The 22,198-nt window shown below is 33.5% G+C and overlaps 1 protein-coding gene across 1 annotated transcript; it reads left to right on the top strand.

Moving 5' to 3' along the window:
- Positions 1-5,143: 5,143 nt before the first annotated feature.
- Positions 5,144-22,141, top strand: LOC147069407 (epithelial serine protease-like). The gene is made up of 5 exons (XM_085950744.1): positions 5,144-5,215; positions 15,823-15,871; positions 17,093-17,246; positions 20,098-20,255; positions 22,029-22,141. Exons 1-5 carry the CDS (start codon positions 5,144-5,146, stop codon positions 22,139-22,141), a joined length of 546 nt encoding a protein of 181 aa, XP_085806870.1.
- Positions 22,142-22,198: the final 57 nt, after the last annotated feature.

Below are 22,198 nucleotides of genomic sequence, written 5' to 3'. Positions count from 1 at the left end.
GCAAATGCCGAATTATTATCTATTAAATCTACTAAATTCAGGTTTTAATTGAGATTAATTAATTTTTAATTTATGGAAAACTCATTTATCCGCAATTTTATTGATTTTTCTTAACTTCTTTAATTATTATTAGATCGAAAATATATTACACCAAATCATCAATCATCATGCACCCAATGTCTGTGGCTATTTTTTAAAAAATATTAAACTAAAAACTCTCAAAAAACGTTTTTTGCCTGTCCTGTAAAATTTGTTCAGTGAGGGTTACGTCCTTTTTCCTAAACACTGTCGATATGTCTACAAATGTTAAAAAAATAAAAAAGTAGATTTCAGATAAACATCATTTTCATTAGGTACCTACCTATTAATCCTATTAAACAAAACCGACAGCAAATCGTCTCTCATTATTTGCCTCTTCTATCAAAAAAGTGAGATTATTTATCACTCGGCAGTGTTGGCATAATATTTCAAATAATTCCAGTGCTGCAAAGTGTCAAAATATACTATTTTCATTGGATTTTAGGACAAAAATTAAATAATAAAAAAAATATCTGGAGCAGTGGAGCACTACAAATTGTCGGTGCTCTGGGTAAAATCCCATTGCTCCAGTGATCCGTGCTCCTGCTCCGAGCTCTGCCCCAACGCTCTGTTAAAATCTCAATAATTGAACTGAATTAATGCTATGCCTTTTTTCAGGAGGTCCTTCTACAGAATATCTTAACTACGTGGATTTAAGAGTAATTTTAAACAAACGTTGCGTAAAATACTACTATCCCAGTCTTATCAAAGACACCACATTATGTGCTATTGGAACTGGGACTGGAACCGAAGGAACATGTTTCGTAAGTATCCTCCAATAAATCCTTTTCTCTTTACAATATTTCAGCTCACGCCACGAGCGCAATTTGATAAGTAGATAATACCTTTAGCAGCTTTATACCAACTAGAAACTCTACAACATCTATTCACTATTTTTATCGATTCGAGATAATTCCGGTAACTTCTAGAATCTAGACTAGATCATACATAATTTGAAAACATCTCATGCATATACACAATAGAAAAAAATTTTTTGTAGAAAAAAATACGACACCTGATGGGACTCGAACCTGTAGCTGCTAGATTCGCGCCAGTATGCTTTTACAAATTAAACTACGGGTGGCTTAGATAATTACGACGATTTTAACTAGTAGTTGGTATATGAAATGCTTATCGAATTGCGTTATAATGGTGGCTATAAATAGGTTTTAGTATATTATCAAATTAAAGTAGGTATCAATTAATTCCTTAATTACAAACCGACGTCGCGGATTACTCCATTATTTAGTTTTTATAACGTACTTAGACTTGCTGATAATTAAACTATTTCTTTTATTCAATGAATAAGCCACAGGATATTGTCGTATTTTTTTCTAGTGTGTATATGCACGAGATGTTTTCGATTTATGTATGTTCAATATATAGAATGTTACATTTTAAAATCTTGTGTCTTATTTATTGAATAAAAGAAGTAGTTTATTAACTTCTAAATCAATTATTCTGTTTACAAGGTAGTTCCCTAAAGTGCAAGTTAGCACTTAACACCTATTAACATAACCTGAAAATAGTAACTGTTTAAAGGAAGCATAATAATATGTATATGTTACGCCGAATGTGCGAAATTGAATATTACATGAAATGGGCAAAATTTTGCTTAAATCATGAAAAATGCAAGCCTGTTGCCTTATTCACGAATAAGGCAAAATATCTGCTGAGTGCGTGAATTCGGCAGTAATTTTTCTGCCTAGTTCATGCATTGGGCAAATTAGATAGTAGCGCTACGGTGTTGTTTTTGAAACTAAACCAAATGTGTCAAATCTTCATTCATTGGTCAAAATAGATGGTCGCACTCCGGTGGTGTTTTTTGCAACTAATCAAACTAACCAAATGTGTCAAATGCCGTTGATTATATAAAAATATACCAATCAATAACTATAATGACATTCATATTCATTTACTATGCCCAAAAACAATCTAGATCTATAATATGAACGGAATAATTTTATTAAAAGGTATTTTCGCGATTTGATTCGTGCTTGGGTATCAATCGTGCAATGGTCGATTGTTTGTTTGTGATAGTATGATTTGATAGTTTGTTGACACTTGTTAGCTAACCTCAAAATGGACATTCAGTTGAATTCAGAATTACAAAACCTAACCTAACCTAACGTAATAATAATAATATTATATTATGTCCAATTATAACTAATAAAACCATCCGTATTAAATTTACTTTTTCTACTGTCATGTTGACAGTTTAAAAATTCCATACCCTGGCGAATTCACGCACTCGGCAGATAATTTACCTAATTCATGAATAAGGCAACAGGCTTGACTATTACATGAATTAGCCAAAATTTTCTTTTCGATGAAAATTACTGCCGAATTCACGCACTCGGCAGATATTTTGTATAATTCATGAATAACAATGGGTTTGCATTTTTCATGATTTAGGCAAAATTTTGCCCATTTCATGTAATAGTCAATTTCGCACATTCGGCGTAACATATACACAGTTTTATGTGGAGTGCATTGCAACCATTGTTGTTTTAGCGTGACACCGGTGGACCAATGACAATCGTAGACGACGATGGTGAGTTAACTCAGATCGGCATCATCAGCTTCGCAGCAGGACATAGCAACTCAGCATGCGCTTCCAAAATACCATCAGGATACACCAGACTTTCATATTATGTTCAATGGCTCGAGGTTATAACGAAAATTCCAGCAAGACCTTAAACTAAACTACTGTTTATCGACTAATTTAAGTTATATGCATGTTTCGCACAATATAATAATAGTCAATGGCGAGGGTTGAAGGTCGGATGTTAAGATCCGACATATTAAACAGTGCACACTTTTTCATTAATACATCTTTGAACATACATAATTTTGGAAAACACTTTCTGAGAAAATATATTATAACCAAGCCCTCCGCATGAGCCGATTTTAGTGAGTAATGTTTTACCAAGTCCATAGTTTAACACATCATAGTTTTAACACGCTAGTGTTGCCATAATATAATTAATAAAAACATTACTTGTAAAATTATAACATTGGAATAAATATTCGATATCTGGCAACACTACGACCGCAAACAGTCACACATATTTTCGAATAACCCAGGAAAAGGTCGCGGAGGAAGCGTGAAGGGGGCGAATGAAGTGCGTGAAAAAGTTCGTCATATTTTGAATGACAAACACTTGCAATAGCTCTATCTATATTTTTCTATAATCTAAGATTATAACCAATAGAAAAAATCTTTTTGAAAAAAGTAAGCCACCCCGACAGGGAATCGAACCCTGCATCTCCTGAGTTTACCGTCCGTTGCATTTACCTCTATGCTACAAAGCAACGTAATAATTACGACAAATTTTAACTATTGGCCTTTTTAATACCTACTCATCCGCGTTCTTCTAAACCAAGCTACTTTGGCAATCGGTTTTTGTTTTATTAAATCAAAGTAGATACCTATTATTTCAATTACTAACCGACGTTGTGGATTTCTCCAATATTTTTTATGATGTAACTTACTTGAACTTGCTAATAATTTAAAATTAACTATTTCTTTTATTCAACGAATAATTCACAAGATTTAAGAATGTACCATTCTGGTTATTGAAAACCCCTTTCTGAGAAAATATATTATAACCAATAGAAAAATCTTTTCAAAAAGTGTTTTTCAAAATTATGTATGTTCAATAATCAGAATGGTACATTCTTTAATCTTTTGAATTATTCGTTGAATAAAAGAAATAGTTAATAATACATATTTGTTATCGTTGAATTAAAAATACATAATATTACAGATGTTGTTGTTTTTTTTTTAAATTCATTGATCCCTGCCTAACCGAATCATAATAGATAAAAAACATTCTTTAAAATATCTAAAAATATGTATGCTTTAACGATTTTGTTCACTATGATGTATTATGGCTTGATTACGCAGGGCTTAATTGATTTTTAAAAACTAACCACCACTATCTACAATTATTTGTAGTCTTTTCAATAAAAACAAATACATATGACCGACAAAGTTTGGTGTGCACTATTTATGTCGGATCTTAACAGCCTATCTCCACCCTTCGCCATTGATATTAGCTTCAAGTATGTGTACCTCGATATTACGTGCCGTAATTTATGTTTTCCCGCTATTTGTGTACAATTTTACATTTAATTCCCAGTTTTACGTTTTATTACGTTAATATTCAAAATAAATAAAATTAAAAATTTAATTAATTTGATCACATTCAGTTACGTGTGTATTATAGTAAAATCATTCAACATAAAATAGAACTATAATCTCATACGATAATTAAGTATTCATCAATCGAACTCTTCATATTCTATTAGTCGATATCAAACCTTTCAATCGATCGTTCACAAAAAATATTCTCCGAGTTGAACAATAGTTCCTTGCATAATGTGTTTGTCCATTGCCGACTCAAGTAGAAAGCCAATACATTCACAACGAGTGGTCCTTCCTTTTCCGCCCCTCCCGTTGTTGTCTACGAATGACCTGTCATTGCCTGTAATTGTTCTATAGACTGCTCATACTGACGCGTCTGTCGTGTTTACACAGGGAATGGTTTGATTTGAATAGATAAGTTACATGATAAATAATACACTAGGAATAACACACCTTCTACAAATGTAATGCATAGATCAATGCTACATATAAACCACCGGTTTTTGTGTGAATGACTAGTCTGACTTTGACAGCTGATGAATAACAGGAATGTATAGTATTTATAACTTATTAATATATTTGATTTGAGAATTTTTTATAATTCAATTTGAAACGAGAAAGGGCGAATCAACATGTCAAGCAATCTGGGATCCGATTTTGACAGATAAACAGTGGACCACTCGTTGCTTGTGCAAAAATATATGCTCGGGCTTTATTAATCTAAAGATGGCGCTGGTTTGTTCGAAAATGTGAAACTATTAAATACTAAATTCACATATAACTAAATTATTATTATCTAAATTATAATATAAATCCTCAAAATGTAATACAGTGTACAAGACCATAAAATAAATGACCGTTAAAAACAGTTCTGTGTTATCAATCAAATTTGTACCCTCATGAAAACAGCTACAAATGGTTCAGCACATGGCTCTGGTGGAGAAGACATCAAAGGTTGAGAGGATTTATCCGCACACGCTCGTCCGGGTAGGAAACCAACATGGATTTCCTAATGATGTGCATTATTGGATCATTCCAGAAAACTTTGTGACTAGCAGATGGAAATTAAGCCACACATAATTTTTTGAAATTAAATTATTATGTTGCCTCTAGCGGCAATTTTAAAACTACATTCTAACCTAAGGCTTGAACAAAAACGATGCATAAGTGCGAGTGAGAAAGTATTCGGCGCCCTTATAATCTCTGCGACACGCGCTAGAGTAAGATAAAAGGTTTACAGATGTGTGAGATTGTTTGCTATGGTGTCACCGCCAAATCTTAGTTTGTTGCATAGCTAAGTGTCGATAATCTGCGAGCGCGTGTTGCTAAAATTGACAATTTTTGTGTTTAACATAAAGTCAGTGGTACATATTATTTTTAGTTAATTAAGTAGAAAACATGGTTATGTGGGTTGTATTAAAATGTGGTAGCCGTACTGATAAGCAAGAAGATGGTATTACGTTTCATAGGTAAGTTGATACATGTTCGTGATAATTTATTTGTATATTATTATATATTTTAATATCAAGTGACCTAGTATTTCTTTAAAATAACTTAAATTATGGAAATATTTATCTAATGGTTGCATTTTGACCGCTTGAAAATACTATATAACGTAAAAAAATAGAAAATTATATTTTAATTCTGAGCACTTTGGGCGAGCACTAGCGAAATGGTCTATGGTCTCAAACATTTACATACGAATGCGTTCGCTCGCTCACAAACCAAACGCACGGCACGCAGCTAGGGGCGGCAAGTTATATGAAAGTATGGTGAAGCAGGCAAGTATGGCGAAAAAGTATGCTGAGGCAGGCTGGTAATCAATTTGCGGCAAAATTTACACCTTACCATTATAATATATGCGTACGTTATAATGACCAAAGTAAATTCCCTGCATTTTTTCTTATCGCGTTGCTATTTCTCGTAAATTGTCGGGTATTTATTGTTGGCCTGCTTCATTCAGTTGTATGAGAAAGCGGATTCCCTAGCCCTCTTTTTATTTAATACCTCTATGGCATGCAGCTTCATTTAGCAATGCAATGGGTGGCATCTAAATGTATCTGTAGTCTAAGTCCCAACCTCTAATTTTTTGTCGACAGGTGTTGCTATAAATTGATTTAATGTAATCTCAATCAGATTGAATTATCTATTTTTAATCAATCTAAATAACATATTTTTCCATTTAATCAACGGCTTAAAAATGAAACCATCAGAAGCTGATCGAAATAATATAAAGTAGAATGAAAAATCTCCCAAAGAAATAATGCTCCATGAAACCTCAGTGTTTTGAATGCATACATAATTTAGTAATAACGTACAAGAGGTATGTCCACATAAGTATCATAAAAATGTTGGTAATCTAATAGAAAGTTATTTAATTATTATAAAACCAGAAAGGCCCGGCATGGTGGGTCGAGCAGTTAAGTGAGATAAACTCACACCAAAAATTTGCTCTAAATGTGCTTTTGAACTGACGCATTGCAAAACTGAAGCGGTTGACTGAAACCGAAACTGAAACGAAACAGGATGGGTTTTCAGTTATCGTATCCGTTTTTAGAGTTGCCAGCCACGTTCACACTATTTTTTCTATTGTGCGTGTGAATCATCAGCGCATCTGAACAGTGGTGTAACTAGGGTCGGTGTCACCCGGTGCGGTAAATTTACACCCCCCTCCCCACAAACACACATATACAATTTTTCATTAAAACTTGTATTTTTAAGGTACATGTGTTTGTGGTACAGGTTTGTGCCTGTGATAGTTTCGTGCATTCGAGAAAAACTAAAATTTGGCAAAGGAAACTTTATTTTTCAAAGTGTGAGGACTGTGCGGGGGATGAAAACATGTGTGCGGACACATTTTGGTAGGTGTGCGCACGCACACGCACACACATTAGATGGAAAATTGGTTGCCAGTTAAAGTGACGTGTACGTGTACACGGTGGCCGCGCGGCATAAGCGTTGGACTATCACGCCGTGGGTCTCAGGTTCAAATCCTGGGTCTGGCAAGTACACATATTGTTTTTCAATTTGTGTGTGAGTCAGGGTATTGACCTAATAAGTTGAGCAAGTGGCTGACATCCATTTCTCGTAAAAAACAAAACCTGTCAATATAAACCTATACTCTGTGGAGGCCCATATGATCCTATTAGAATCGGACATGGTCGTACCTAAATTACTATGTTGCCGTATTTTATACTACTTCTCTCATTTATCTTTAATACTATTACCATTTCTTTAATTATAGATACTGCATTATATCAACTAATGTGTTTAGAAAGTTTAATACTATTAATATTTAGTTGATAAACAGACGTGCAAACAGAATATTTCCCAACTTAACTGTCAACTGAGATTGAACGGACAACTTATTAAACTGATCGTCTAACAGGGTTAGTCAATCTGGTCCCTACCGCCCACTAGTAGGCGTTCCAGCTTTCACGGTGGGCGCTAGGGGTTTTAAAAACTACTTTAATAGTTACTTCCTTACTTTATAAATCACCATTACTGTGGAACCGGTAGGCGGTTAGAAAATTTTACTACAGCAGAGATACGAAAGTGGGCGGTAGGTATAAAAAGGTTGTCTACCCCTGGTCTAAATACTGTAAATACACCGCCGTTTCAAAACTGAACGGACGTTTCAAAACGGAAACACGACTGGACGGACAACAAAACTGACGTCTAAAAGAACCTGAATAGTAAAATAATTACAAAATAAAAAGAACTTTTTATATACCACGTTTTTAAATTTTCTGTTAAATCATATAAACTTGACAATTCTATGTATTAATAAATACTTTTTTTTGTACTTGATAGAAATACTGAAATGTCATTTTGACATTTCATATTGATGTCCATAGTAACGCACGTATATATTAATAATTTAGTTGCTAGGACCCCTTAGCAACCAATAATAGTATGTAGTAAATATTACTTCTAAAGTATTTTTTTCCGAAACATACAAAACGGAATTAACTGAAAATGAATTCAATTCTGCTTAAAGATGGCCAAAAGTATTAAAAGAATGCATTGTCGTCGAGTTCTGATATATTCTAAAAGTTTCAAATGTCTAGCTAGTCGGGAAGTTAGTTAAAAATCATAGACAAACAAGAAAAAAATTATACTGCACAAGAAAAAATCTGTACCGGACAAACAAGAATACGAGCTTATAAAAACGTGGTAAAAAGGCGCCAACGGCGCGGCGCTTTTTTGCTGAATAGTATATTAACATTAATTAAAAATGTGAGTTTGCGATGTAATTTGATGTGATATGATAATTGAAATAATAATTAATAGCGATAATTCAAGACGTGTAGAATTTTATTTTATAAATTATTTTAAGTGTGTTGGGGAAGTATGGGGAAGGGTCATATCTTACTTGGATACGACAAAAGAGGGTGGGGACCAGTGTTTAATAATAGGTAATATGAAGACGAATACCGACAATTCAATTATTCAAGTAGATCTATTTATGAATACAAAAAAAATCACTAAAAATACATGGGGTTCAATCATTTGGGGAACACTGCAATAGAACATCACACTGCCTTTAATCTTTTGATAGTTAGGGGGGGAGGGGCGCCAAATATCCTGGTCTGGGAGGCCGCTTCAGAATGTGGGGGCCATCCCCAGCAGACCTATTCTAATTTATCTTCTTCTTCTTCTTTGGCCATATCCGCCCCTTAACTGGAGCATATGGACACCACGCGGCGCCTCCAAGAATCCCTGTCGCTCGCCAGTCTTCTTGCTTCGTTCCAGGTCAAACCAGCATCCCGTAGCTCCGCCGTATACACTCTGTAGATTGTATTTAGCGGCCTTCCAGGTCGCCGGAATCCGGTCGGCTTGAAGAACAGGCAAGCCAGGTTAAAGTTCTCTTCTGGCATCCCCAAATTTATCACTTAACGTCAAAAAAGAGATATCTGTGATAAATATATCACATTTATCACTTTACGTATTCTGGCGGTAAATTATGTAAAAAAGTTAACCGTCTGAACTATCAAAAGGTGACCTTTTTAACAGACCCTCGCTTCAACGTGCTAACTTCGAGAATGAGACAGAGTATATCAATTATACATATTGAGACGCAAGATCCGACTGTTTCGCTGCAATCGCAATGATATGACGAACAAAATTGTAAGTTATGTTTATATATTATGTGACGTGTCAATACAAAATTCGTGTGTTCATGGGAACATAAATAGTTGCATCGCATCATAAATTAATAGTCCATTTTTTAGCTATGCAGGTATTTATTTGAATAACATATTAAAGTAATCTTGGAAGAGCTCTTGTTAAAGAGTTAGAAAAATGTTATAATTAGATTATGAGTGATCCGTGAATTATAATTTATTTATATTATTTAGATACATGATATTTTTTTAATCTCTCTAACTTTTAATCTGTGAATTATTTTTTGCTTATCTTCAGGTGCAAAATTAATATAAATATCTAGATTTTATTTTCAATCCAGCATTGTCCATTTGTATCCAGATTGTAATAATTTAATAAAATAGTTTAAATATGAAATATATTGTGATATTACTAACCTTGGCATGTGGGGCTCTAGCAGAGGTAAGCTGTGCATACTATACCTAATATTTATATTCGAAAGAGCAAGTGTCATAAGTGAAACACATAACCTTGGCATGGTCTAAAAGGTCGTGGCTAGGCGATGCGCGGATTGTGCAAATGACGCGTGCCGAACGAAATATAATTTGTCATAAAAATCCAACATGCGTCCATTTAATGTTACGTTTATTGTTATATTACTAATAATAATAGTATATTCATTGAAATGTTTTCTTTTTTATGTACATACGTAAAGTTTTTTAGTAATCTTTACACGACTTAAGAATATTTTCATCTGACGCCATGACAAAACAAATCGACGTGCGCACACTTCGACTATCGGTCTCCGATTGGCGAGTCTAGGCGACGAGTGAGAAATTTTGTTGCACCTACTGTTGAAAATTATTTGCAGTTTCACTGAAGTACGCTCTTAAGCCGGATGGCACATCAAAACTCGTCTCTGTCTGCAACGTGTCGAATACGCCGAGGTGATCATCGTTATCCACAAAACACACATTGCCAAATGGAGCTCCGCAGATTGGTCGAATGCGACTTTAAAAAAAAAAATTTTTGTGCTGCTAACGACAAAAATCGCATGTGTTTTGGGCTGCGAGTCGAAAACGCCAAAACGCATACCTACACCTACGAATGGGTCATTCCTATACCGGCTCGCCGATCGCCACATCCAGATACTTTCGAGTTGCACAGAAGTCCAGTCATTGGTAAGGAGACGAAAAAAGGATAACACCATCAAACCGCATCAGGTTCCTGTCAACCCAAGCAATCTGTTTCTTTTGCCTTCCTACCTGAGTAGGGATTGCAATTCCAAATGAAAATATCAATACCGGTATTTCGGTATTTCCTATTGAATACCGGTATTCGTGAAATATAAAATGTATCCATTAATAAATTTAATATAGGTATATATAAAAATCTCTTTTGAATATTAATATTTTATAGCAATAATATCTAAATATGTACATATATCGTCGGTCCCAATTAAAAAAGTCGGATCTGCAAAATGCTACTTTTCAGTACGAGCAATCAAAGATATTTTTATCCGTTAAATATCCGTAAAATCGCCAATTTATGAAATATTGTTACCAAATTTGGCAAAAACACTTATTTTTAGGTGGTTCAAATATATATATTACAATTTTTGAGAATTACTTATAAAAACTCGAGAAAAGTCACATGCGACATTTTTAACTGGAATAAATTAAGTCATTTTGTCAGAAGTGTCAGTTATGACAATTTTAATGGGACTATGTTAAAATTAATATGTCGAATGTGTCAGTTCCGACTATTTTAACTGGAACTTGATAAAAATTTTATGTCGGATCTGTCGAATAAAGCAATTCCAAGTACTTAATTTAAAGAATGTATGTATAAAATCGAAATCACAGATAGATATAAAAGTAGCTACTTACAAAAAAGAAAACATAATCATAAATTTGACATTGTAAACATAAAAAATATACCTCATAATCATAAAAACTGGTCATTGTTGTAGCTTTATAAAACTCCTATATATTTAAATATTTTTTTTAACTTAAAAATCCCCAAAAACTATAGTTAGTAATAGTTAACTTTGTTTTTTTGTCACTATTACTATCAATGATATCCTCCGCTTGTATTTTTAAGAATCTTTCAATATGGGCGAGCTCCATGTAAAAGTTGTGATATTTTTCTGGAATAAGATTACTCTTACACATATCTTGCAAATTTTCATACTTATAGTAACTGACAGGAAGTGAGCCATCATAAGCTTCCTTCAGATTTTCAAGAGAATTTGATCTGAAGGAAGCTTGTGAAGTGTTTCGTGTTGCACATCTTAGCACAACTATAGCTTTTACAGGTTCACTTAAATCATATTTATACTCAATCGTGTCGCATTGTTGTGCATTTACCTTTAGTTCTGTTACACGAGTCAATTACATAAATTCACGAAGTATTTTTTGTCCAATTTTTGTTTGCGAGTAATGATTTAAAATCCTATAGGTACATCATTGTAATGACTTTCTTTACTATGTATGGTTCACTTTCAGCTTTTGTCCAACGGATTAAGCAATACCTACCACTTCTTAGGAACATACAAACATTTTGCGATCACTAGCTCTTTCAATGGTTGAGTGGACGCTGTCATTCTCATTCTGAGTGTGGTCCTTTTCCATAAATCTATGAGTAATGGTGACATTGAACTTCTTGACTGCAAGCATATAATGGGTAAATACGATGCGGTTTCTATTTTGACCACCACAATTATTGTCGGACCAAAATTTAAATTCTTTTACACCGATAAATAATGCGGTTCTTTTATAAAATTATACAGACAACTTACTAGAAACCTCATTTGCTCCCCGTTTTGCAACTCCTTCGTGCCACATATAAAAAGTTCCGATTTTCATTGCCATATTATACACAGTAACATTCAAAGTTGGTAATTTTCGTTTGTAATAAAAAATACGTCATACTTCCCCATGAAGAGTCGTTAGTACTTTTTGAAAGTCAAATATAACAATTACAATACTTTTACTCTGTAAAGCCTCGTTTTTATCTTCATTTTTAAGTGTGCGATGTGCCTTCCTAAGGGCTAAATGTTTGCCCTGTCTTTTTTTATCTTCGTCTGTTGGACCGGTTTTGATCGAAAATGCATGACAAAGGCAATTTTTTTTTGGCCGGTGAAATGCTATATTGAACTTTTCATTTACAATATTTCTGTATTACCCTTTGGTTTGTGACTTGTTAGAATATTTATTCAGATCAAACCACTCGCGATATAAATTGAACATTCAAGAGTCACTTACAGTTTTTTAGAATCTTTTCGAATATAGTGCGATTCTACCAGAGGAAAACAGTTTACGTGATCGCATATGCTTTTCACCACCGTTATCTATGACGGTTTTTATGGTCGTATTTTCCACGTTGATCAGGCTCAATATTATTATCTCCATCATATTTCTTCCAAGCAGTGCTTATAATAGTACGTTTTCCAGATGAAATAGTATTCAGAAACATAGTCTTACAAAATATTTCTTTTTCTTATCCTCAATAGGCACATAATAAACAAATGTATTTCAACGATCATGCTTGGTGACTACAGTTTTTTGACGACGCTTCAGAATTTTCTCGGTATATTTTACGTCTAGAGACCAAAATTTGTGAAAAATGTGTAAGCGTTGCTCTTCAGAAAAAAAATCATAGCACTTCAGTCGGCATTTTGGCATGGATTCTTCAAACATTTTTCACTAGCTGAAAAATAAAAATAGTCATTCTTAACGATATACTAAACAAAATAATGAAGAATAATATGTAAATTAGCCATTTTATATATATTACCCGTAACCCTCAGAAGCTAGCTTAAACATTTTAATAAAAAAATAATTTAATCAAGGAACATTGTCGGTACTACAATAATTTTAAAACACCAGTCCCATTAAAACTGTCGGTTCTACCACTTAACACAAAACAGAATTGTTGATGTACAGTGAAAATAGTCGGTTGTACCACTTATGACATTAGGCATAAAGTTTTGTCCAATTAAAAACGTCGGATGTCCCACATCGGACAGAGATCTTATTAAAATGTAGGTTAAAATAGTCATATCTTCCACAACCGACATTATTACTTGGAAACACCTAGTTGTGAACTATGTTAAGTAAATATAAAAATATGACAATTATAAAATATCCACTTATTTAATTTTATAAGAATGCCACTTAAAAATAATATTTTAGTAAAATTTTACTTAACCTACCTTTTCTGTCAGAATGACCGTTGAGATTTGAATTTTCAGTGTTCATTTCTTTCTTTTTCTCCGGAAATTTGTCACTATAATTTGAGCCTATAGCATTTTTAAATATCCTTTGTGACCTATTGCTTGCTATGATGAATAAAAATACGGATTATAGAAACTTTTCTAAACTTTTATAAAAATATCCGTCTGTCCGGTGAACATAGCAGCAACTGTCAGATCCGACGCATCTTGCTCACCCGCGCCCAGCCAACAATGTCGGTCGGTAAGAACCGACATTGTTATTCGGACACTGTTGGTAGATCTGTCATTTTTAACTTGAGTATCTCGGAATTTTTCAAACAAACAAAAAAAACTGTGATTGTGGTATAAATATTTAAAGTGTTTAAATAACTTTTACGTAATAATCCGAAAATGACAAAAATTCAGATCCGACTTTTTTAATTGGGACCGACGATATGTAAGCCTTTAAAATTTGTATGTAATGGTAACATACGGTGGAATTAGTAATTGGTGTTTACAAAATACCTAGTAGTTGAACGATTGGTACTTTCTTCTTCGAATGATCTTTCAATAAAATTATATTATCAAGTTGTTCTTAGGTATGTATGTGCTCCACTCAATGACATTATTAATAGACAACGCACTCAATACAGTAGCTAGCAAGTAAATTCGCGCATAACGACATTCGCACATGTATAGGTAGACGTCACGCAATTTCCATTATGCGATATCACGCATCGGGAATTTATAGCAATATGACCTTTATTGTAATGGCGTAAGAACAGTGTTTTTAGTGTCAATGTTCATTTGAGCGAAACCGTTCGAACCGACCCATTCGGCAGATCCGACAAAAAGCATCGGGATATTATATAGCAATATCAGCTTTATTGTAATGGCGTTAGAACAGATTATGCCATTCGGCAGACCCGACAAAAAAGTGAGTGTTATTTTTTTTTCCAGATGCTTCGTCCATATTAATGTCATTGGCTCCACTGGTAATTGTATATATTTTTTGCAATTTCTTTACTTTTACCCCAAAAGAAGTAAAACCGCACACAATGTTGTTGACTGTTTCAACAAAATAATATTTCTTCATTATTGTATTAGCAACTCTTTAGTAGATAAACATCAAAAAATTAAACACAGAGAAGTCCATTATAATGTATAATTATTATTCTACCATGAAATATTCGCTACTGGGGCTGAAGTTACTAATGCTTATACAAACGAATGACCGTAACCCATCAAAAATGTACAGTGCTCATAAACCTCCCATTTTAATTAATACATTTTCTTTTCACTTTAAATAGCGAATATATCGGTATCGTCTGATTTTAAAAACCGGTATTTCGGCATAGAAAAATACTGTTATAGTTTAGAAATATTAGTTAGTTTATTAGAAATATAGTTTTGAAATACCGGTATTGCAATTCATATCCCTGAGGGAAATAGCGTTTCCTCGTGTCAAGCCTATCAGGCACCATTAGCGAGGGGTGCAAGACTAGTAAATGCGCTCCCTAAAGACATAGACATTTTCAATGATGTACTTTTATTTTTGAAACTGTATTTTTCTGTATAAAGTTGTATATGTCTGTATAAAGTCTGTATAAAGTCGTATACGTTCTCAAAAATTATATTTTTCTGTATTAAATTGTACTTAAGTATGTTTTGATTATTTATTTTTTTGTTATTATTATTGTTATTATATATATATATATATTTATATTTCTTTTTCTATATTCTCTTCTCTCTTGTGAGGGTAATGTTTGACTTATAATGTAAATCTCATGTTGTGTACGTCTTGAATTTAGATTTGTTATGTCCACAATGTTTTGTATTCTTAAATAAATATCAGTGCGATGAACCAAAATTCACCCGGTGATCATAACATGCTCGATCTAACCGATCATAAGGTTTGCCATAATATGTGTATAAAAACCAATAACGTAAATGTTGTTTTAATTTAATAAAACGCAATTTTTTGTAGTACTTATTCCACTTTTAATCAATAAATTAGAACCGGTTTCGTCCGCCTCAGACGGACATTTTCAACTGAAGTCTGTGTCTGAACTGTCAGCTGAAAATGTCCCTCTGAGGCGGACGAAACCGGTCCTAATTTATTGATTTAAAGTAGAATAAGTACTACAAAAAAAATGCATTTTATTAAATTAAAACAACAATACAATGCAGTTCCATCTGACAGTTAACAAAATAAAAGAAATCAATAACGTAATATTACAATAATTTATTAACTGGTTTTCATTTGTTTCAGGATCATTTCAATGGAATCGACACAATTGAAAATCAAAGAAGCAATTTCGGTAAGTACAATCAAGAGACATTGTAGGTCTTTTATTTTATTTCTGCTTCAGTCGAGATCATTATATATCACCACAACTATTGGTACCAACTTTGGAAATCGTAGACGTCTGTAATCCAGAGTGCTATCATGGAACACAAAAATCTGGCTGAAGGCTGTTATGTTTTCGGCAAAGGAAATCCTTACCAACGGCCCCCGATCCTTCACGTGTCCCGATGGAAGGTGTATGTCGGCAATGACACTCCGTGGATGTTAATCTTCAGTATAATAAAATGGAAAGGACTCGATTCGACTCGAAAGGAAGAGTTCGATCCGCAGTGAGGAGAACAACTCGGAGAGAACCTAGTGTTAAGTTTTAACAATTTGAATGATATTAGAATCATTTACAATGTTATACAATATAAAAAAGTAAGTAAGTAGATGGTTGGGCCATTTATATTCCCATTCCACTCCTTATCTCCTCACCCACCTAATCCCCAGTGTTATTGTTACCAGACAATCAATAAGCAATTATGGACCATGAGAGACGGCGTTACAAAGAACATGGCAGTTGCATCTCGATAGCGGGCATGAGCAGGCTTCTAATAGCTTTCCGTCGCTTAAGTGATTGACTCAATAGATACACTCATTCAGAATCTATCATCATCATTCATACACCCTCACATATAATCCATAAAACTGTGTCACAAAGTGCGTGAGTGTACGAACCGGGTGACCCAAAACAACAACACCGCGCGAGTGAAAGTTGAAACCAGACCACGGAGCCATCATACATCATCACAAAGGTCGTCTGGCATTCTGTTCCATCGCCCCCACCCCTAGATCCGACCTCCTCATCTTCCCTTAAAATTATTACAGTCTACTTAAAAAGCTCAACAAGTAGGTAATAATATTAGTGGCGCCTAGTTAATGTAAAAGGGTTTATATGTGTGTAGTAATACAGTTAGATAGAGCGGACAAGTTAGGGTCTATCAATAATACAATATTGAGCTGGTACCTACATTGCAATAGTCAAAATTACACCAAACGATTATTTTTAACCGGGTTCCAAGTAGTTAATAATATTATATTGTTCCGGTTTTTAATAAAAAATTTTGTTTACAAAAATAATATTGGCATCAAAATGTATATTGGAGTTCTACCACGTAAACAATAGTTTAAGTAATATCATATTATTCATAGTATTATATTTTTACTAAGTTATAGTATTTATTCGATTCAGAGTCTCGCATAGTCCAGGGCACTCCGGCCGTGAACGGTCAAATCCCTCACCAAGTTCACCTTCGAATGACGGCTCCCAATGGAAAAACTGGTGGATGCGGTGGCAGCATCGTCTCCACACAATGGGTTCTCACCGCAGGCCACTGTGTAAATGGGTAAGCATTTTTAGTTTGTTTTGTCTTCTGATCCACCTCATTTCAAATGATATACATATATTAATACTCAGTGGCGGCTCGATGACTTTCGTGGTGGTGGAGTTTAGCCATTAATTAATAAATATACATACCTACCAACTTTCTCATAATATATATTATGTACCAAGCTACTAATAATAATATAATTTTATTAATGAAGCAATAAGTGAATTTTCAAAATAAATAATATGATTATCTGAGTCGTTACTTAATCACACCTAAAAATTGTGTTTAAAAGTATTAACTTAATTCATAATAACTATTACTATAGGCTTAACATTATCAGTTTTGAAAAACGACATCGAGCGAGCGTTTTTACTCACCTAGGGGTTTTTTAATTCGCTCCTCAGTACATATACCTGATGGGACTGAGTGACCCCGATCAACGAAAAATAGACGCCATAGCTTTCTTAAGTTGTATGTAAGTGTTACAGTGAAATAAGGCGTATTTAATTTAATTATTTATTTTAATACCGCGTAATCATCATTATATTATTACATAATTTACAATCATTGCTATAAAATTGCGACGGGTTTAAATGGATAAAATAAATTAAATAGTTTATTTAACGTGTAATTAAGTATGTATATTATGACAATGATAAAAATATCGGATGTGTCGGACATGATAACGATGTGGGATTGGTCCTTACGAACCCTTAAGGTAGACCCGCCACTGTTAATACTATCGACCGAAGGTACTTGATGGAATTTGAATTTAAATTCTAATAAATTCAAGCTCTGTACTATTATGATTCCATTTAAGTCGTTTTTTTGCGACCCGGGTTTCGCTTTTCGGCATCTACAGGCGTCGTGTACACTCACTGAAGGTGAACACACACTGACAACGAACACTCTTAACTCTACCTTATATAGTAAATCAATACAATAAAGTAGGTAAAAACTCCATTACCTACATATCTAGTCAGAGGTCGCAAAAATACAATAAACAAATTATGAATAGTTGAAGTGTCAGTAAAAAACCTAATTAGTAAAAACCCTAAATTATTATTAACAATACACTCGATAGCATACTATAATAAATCGTCAAAACCTAATAATAGATCATTATTCTTTATAAACAATAAAAATACTACACCACAGAGGTGTAAATCGTCAATTCTAAGAAAAATAATTGATCGAGTTGTTGGGTCACTAGTGTGGTGTTCGATGTGTAGGAAGAGGATGATGATAACGAAGTCTTCGATGTAGCAGGGTGAGATTTATTAGCAGCGTATCGGTACAATAGTATATTATACAATGATAGTTACGAGCTAAGTACTTGGATTCGAGTGACATCTAGATAAATTATTCTTCGTTATTTATACACTAAAAAGTAATACATTAACATTAAATTCTGTTACATAATCATATTGAACTTAAATTAAATTGAGGAGCAAAATGAAATATTATTTGTTATTACAGTTTTACGAAATTATGATACTATAAAAATGATTATTCAGCTAATACACCGTAATGATTTATGATGTGCTGTAATATGTAATAATAAACCGTATTTATTGTCGCCAAACAACTTGCTGATTTAGCTAAGATTGTTTGCTAGAAATTGATTCGCTGGGAATATATTACTGCAGAGTAATTTGATATAATAGATATTTGATCGCTTATTATTCTGCAGCTACAGAGTTAGCTAATGAGAATCTCATTAGTTAACTCTGTAGCTGCAGAATATTATCTTTAATAATACTCTTACATGGTACCTACTTTTATAACATTATTTTTTATTACATTACTTCCATGAGACTCGACGACTCACGCTGAAAGTCGTGAAAAATCGTCAATCTTTAATAGCAATTTATTTATTACATACAACGATTTAGGAAACAGTTCGATCCTCTCAACACCAGTAGCAAATGTTGGAAGTAGGCTGTTAAGATCCGCCACAAATAGTGCACATTAGACTTTGTTAGTCATACGTATTTGTTTTTATTTAACTAAGACTACAATTTAAGCTGGTGTTGGTTAGTTTTTAAAAATCAATTAAACCCTGCCTAAATTTAACCATAATAGTGTTGGTATACTTTGGGCGATACGACAAAATTGTGCAAACTTTTTCATTCATACTTATTTGTTTTCGTTGGATTAAGAACACCTACATATTACATTGCTGGTTCATTTTTTTTTTAAATAAAATATCCAAAGTTATGTATAATTTAATTGCATAATTTGAGATATTTTATAGATAGACGAGTATTATTTTACTATTATCTATTATGATTTGGTTTTCGCGATTAATTTGAATTTGAAAAAATAACCAATACCATTGTAAATTGTAGTCTTATTTCAGTGAAAATAAATACGTATGACTGATAAAGTTATGTATGCACTATTTATGGCGGATCTTAACAACCTACCTCCACCCTTCGCCACTGCTCGATACTAATTATTGTGATTAGTCACAGCTGCCTTCATTAAAAGCTGTATACAAAGTTTTGTGCCAAACTCCTTAGGCCATATATTTGAAAAGAATTAATAATTTAACCGGATTTTACATATGTGTTATTATTTATTCAATGAATAAGTCACAAAATTTAGATTAAGTAGCGAAGGGTGGAGGAAAGCTGTCATAAATAGTGCACACTAAACTTTGTCAATCATACGTATTTGTTTTCATTGAACTAAGACTGCAAATTGCAGATAGTGTTGGTTATTTTTTTTTAAATTTAATAAAACCCTGCGTAAAACAAATATGTATGTTTCTGAGGTGTTCCAAATTTGGATAATGTTGAAAAATCGCTTGTTTTGTTAATGCGTAATGCTCTCCGATTTAAAACACTGTTTTATTTATTAGAATGCAATCAGCCACCATTCGCCTGGGAGGTGTTGATGTTGAGAAATCGGAGCTGATCCTGGAGTCTTCAGAATTCGTGATCCATCCAAACTACGACGCACTGAGCCTCAACAATGATCTTGGACTGATTAAATTGCCTGTCACTCTGGTTCCAAACGGTAAAGTATTGTTTATGAATTTACATTGTCTTGAACCAAAACATTATTTACTACGATAGATAAGGCATCTCTAACCCGACGGTTTTTAAAGCTGTCAATCATAGACTATAGATACATCTAGACGCCACCCGTTGCATTGTTAAATGAAGCTGCGTGCCATGCGTTTGGTTTGTGGGCGAGCGAACGCATTCGTCTACAAATGTTCGAGGCCATAGACCATGTCGGTAGTGCTCGCCCAAAGTGCTCGCACTAGACGCTCAGAATTAAAATGTAATTTTCTATTTTTTTACGTTCTATAGTATTTTTAAGCGATCAAAATGCAACCATTAGGTAAAGATATCCATAATTTAAGTTATTTTAAAGAAACACTAGGTCACTGATATTAAAAAATATAATAATATACAAATAAATTATCACAAACATGTATCAACTTACCTATGAAACGTAATACCATCTTCTTGCTTATCAGTATGGCTACCATATTTTAATATAACACACAGAACCATCTGTCCTACTTAATTAACTAAAAATATTTACCACTGACTTTATTTTTAACACAAAAAAATAGCAATTTAGCAACACGAGCTACGACGCTACATGAAGCGATTCACCACGATTTGTCGGCGATACTTTTGGAAACTAACTCAAACATATGTAGACCTTTTATCTTACTCTAGCGCGTGTCGCAGAGATTATAAGGGTGCCGAATACTTTCTCACTCGCACTCATGCATCGTTTTTGTTCAGGCCTAGCTGTCAATCCTTCTATGATCATGCGAAATGTTTCTCTTCTACGTTTTAATCAAGATACTTCTGATTACGACAGTCAGGGGAAAATCTGCTTAATGATCAATTAAGGCTAATAAAAATACTAACCAATTAGTAACAGATATCCGGCGCGAGCCAAATTTTTATTATTTGCGTTTTTGTACTTATGATAAACAGTTTAAACGGAATTTAAAGAATTTTTCTAAGATGTATGTTTCAGTTTTTTTAAATACTTTTCATTCAAGCAATTACGTCTTTGGATCATATTTCCAGTATAAATATTAATGTAATATAGTAATCTCAATCTCAAAAACCAGACAATTGTCAAATTAGTAAAAGCGGCGGATTATAGTGTATACATACAAAATATGGTAAAAATTAAAACAGATTTCAGACAGTATTTCGCAAAAAATAGTTTTTATTGAGAAATTTGTACTAGAAATTTACGGTTTTATTATAATCAAAATCAAGTACCTATGTATTAAATTAAACATATTTATAAACTAAGTATATTAACTACATATCAAACAGTAAATCACTTGACACAACCAGTTGTTCAGTGATGAAGATATTCTTGAATAGTCTAAATTCCTGGCTTCCCCCATGACCAAAAGCTTCAACTTATGTGTCCCGGTTGCATTGGAGCACGGCATAATTATTGTGATGCTGTCCTTGGGCACTTTCCTCCCTTGTGCATTACTTTTTTCGCGATGAACGTAAGTTTTACGAGGGAGACGTTTTCAAAGTAAACCCGTCTCATCTGCGGTGACTACACGGTGGACTACTGAATTTGATATACGAATACCGGCGGATTATAGAGCTTGATTTTTTGCTTTAACTAGTAATAATAACCGCGCATTATAGTAGTTGTCAGATAATCGAGCGGCGGATTACTGAGAGTGTACTGTAATGTAAAAACTGGTCCTAATATGATTTTTTAAATTGAAAATTTCACTTTTATCTATTAGTGTAGCTTAATCCTTATAAACACAATTTCGGTTTTCAGATAATATGAAGTTGGTACGCCTCCCCGGGAAAAGTCAGCTGTCTGAAACACATGAAAATGAAATCGCTACAGTTAGCGGATGGGGTTACATTAAGGACGGTTCGTTTCACTGATTTTTTTTTAAATTAAGTCATTGCTAGTTCTTTGCGCTTTTTGCAGTGGACTGTAAT

Source organism: Rhyacophila brunnea, unplaced genomic scaffold (genome assembly GCF_057557595.1).
Source record: "Rhyacophila brunnea isolate RB1 unplaced genomic scaffold, BYU_Rbru_1.0 scaffold_23, whole genome shotgun sequence".
Taxonomy (NCBI): Eukaryota; Metazoa; Arthropoda; class Insecta; order Trichoptera; family Rhyacophilidae; genus Rhyacophila; species Rhyacophila brunnea.
The sequence above is the reverse complement of the archived record's forward strand: the minus strand, read 5'-3'. Positions and strand labels throughout refer to the sequence as shown.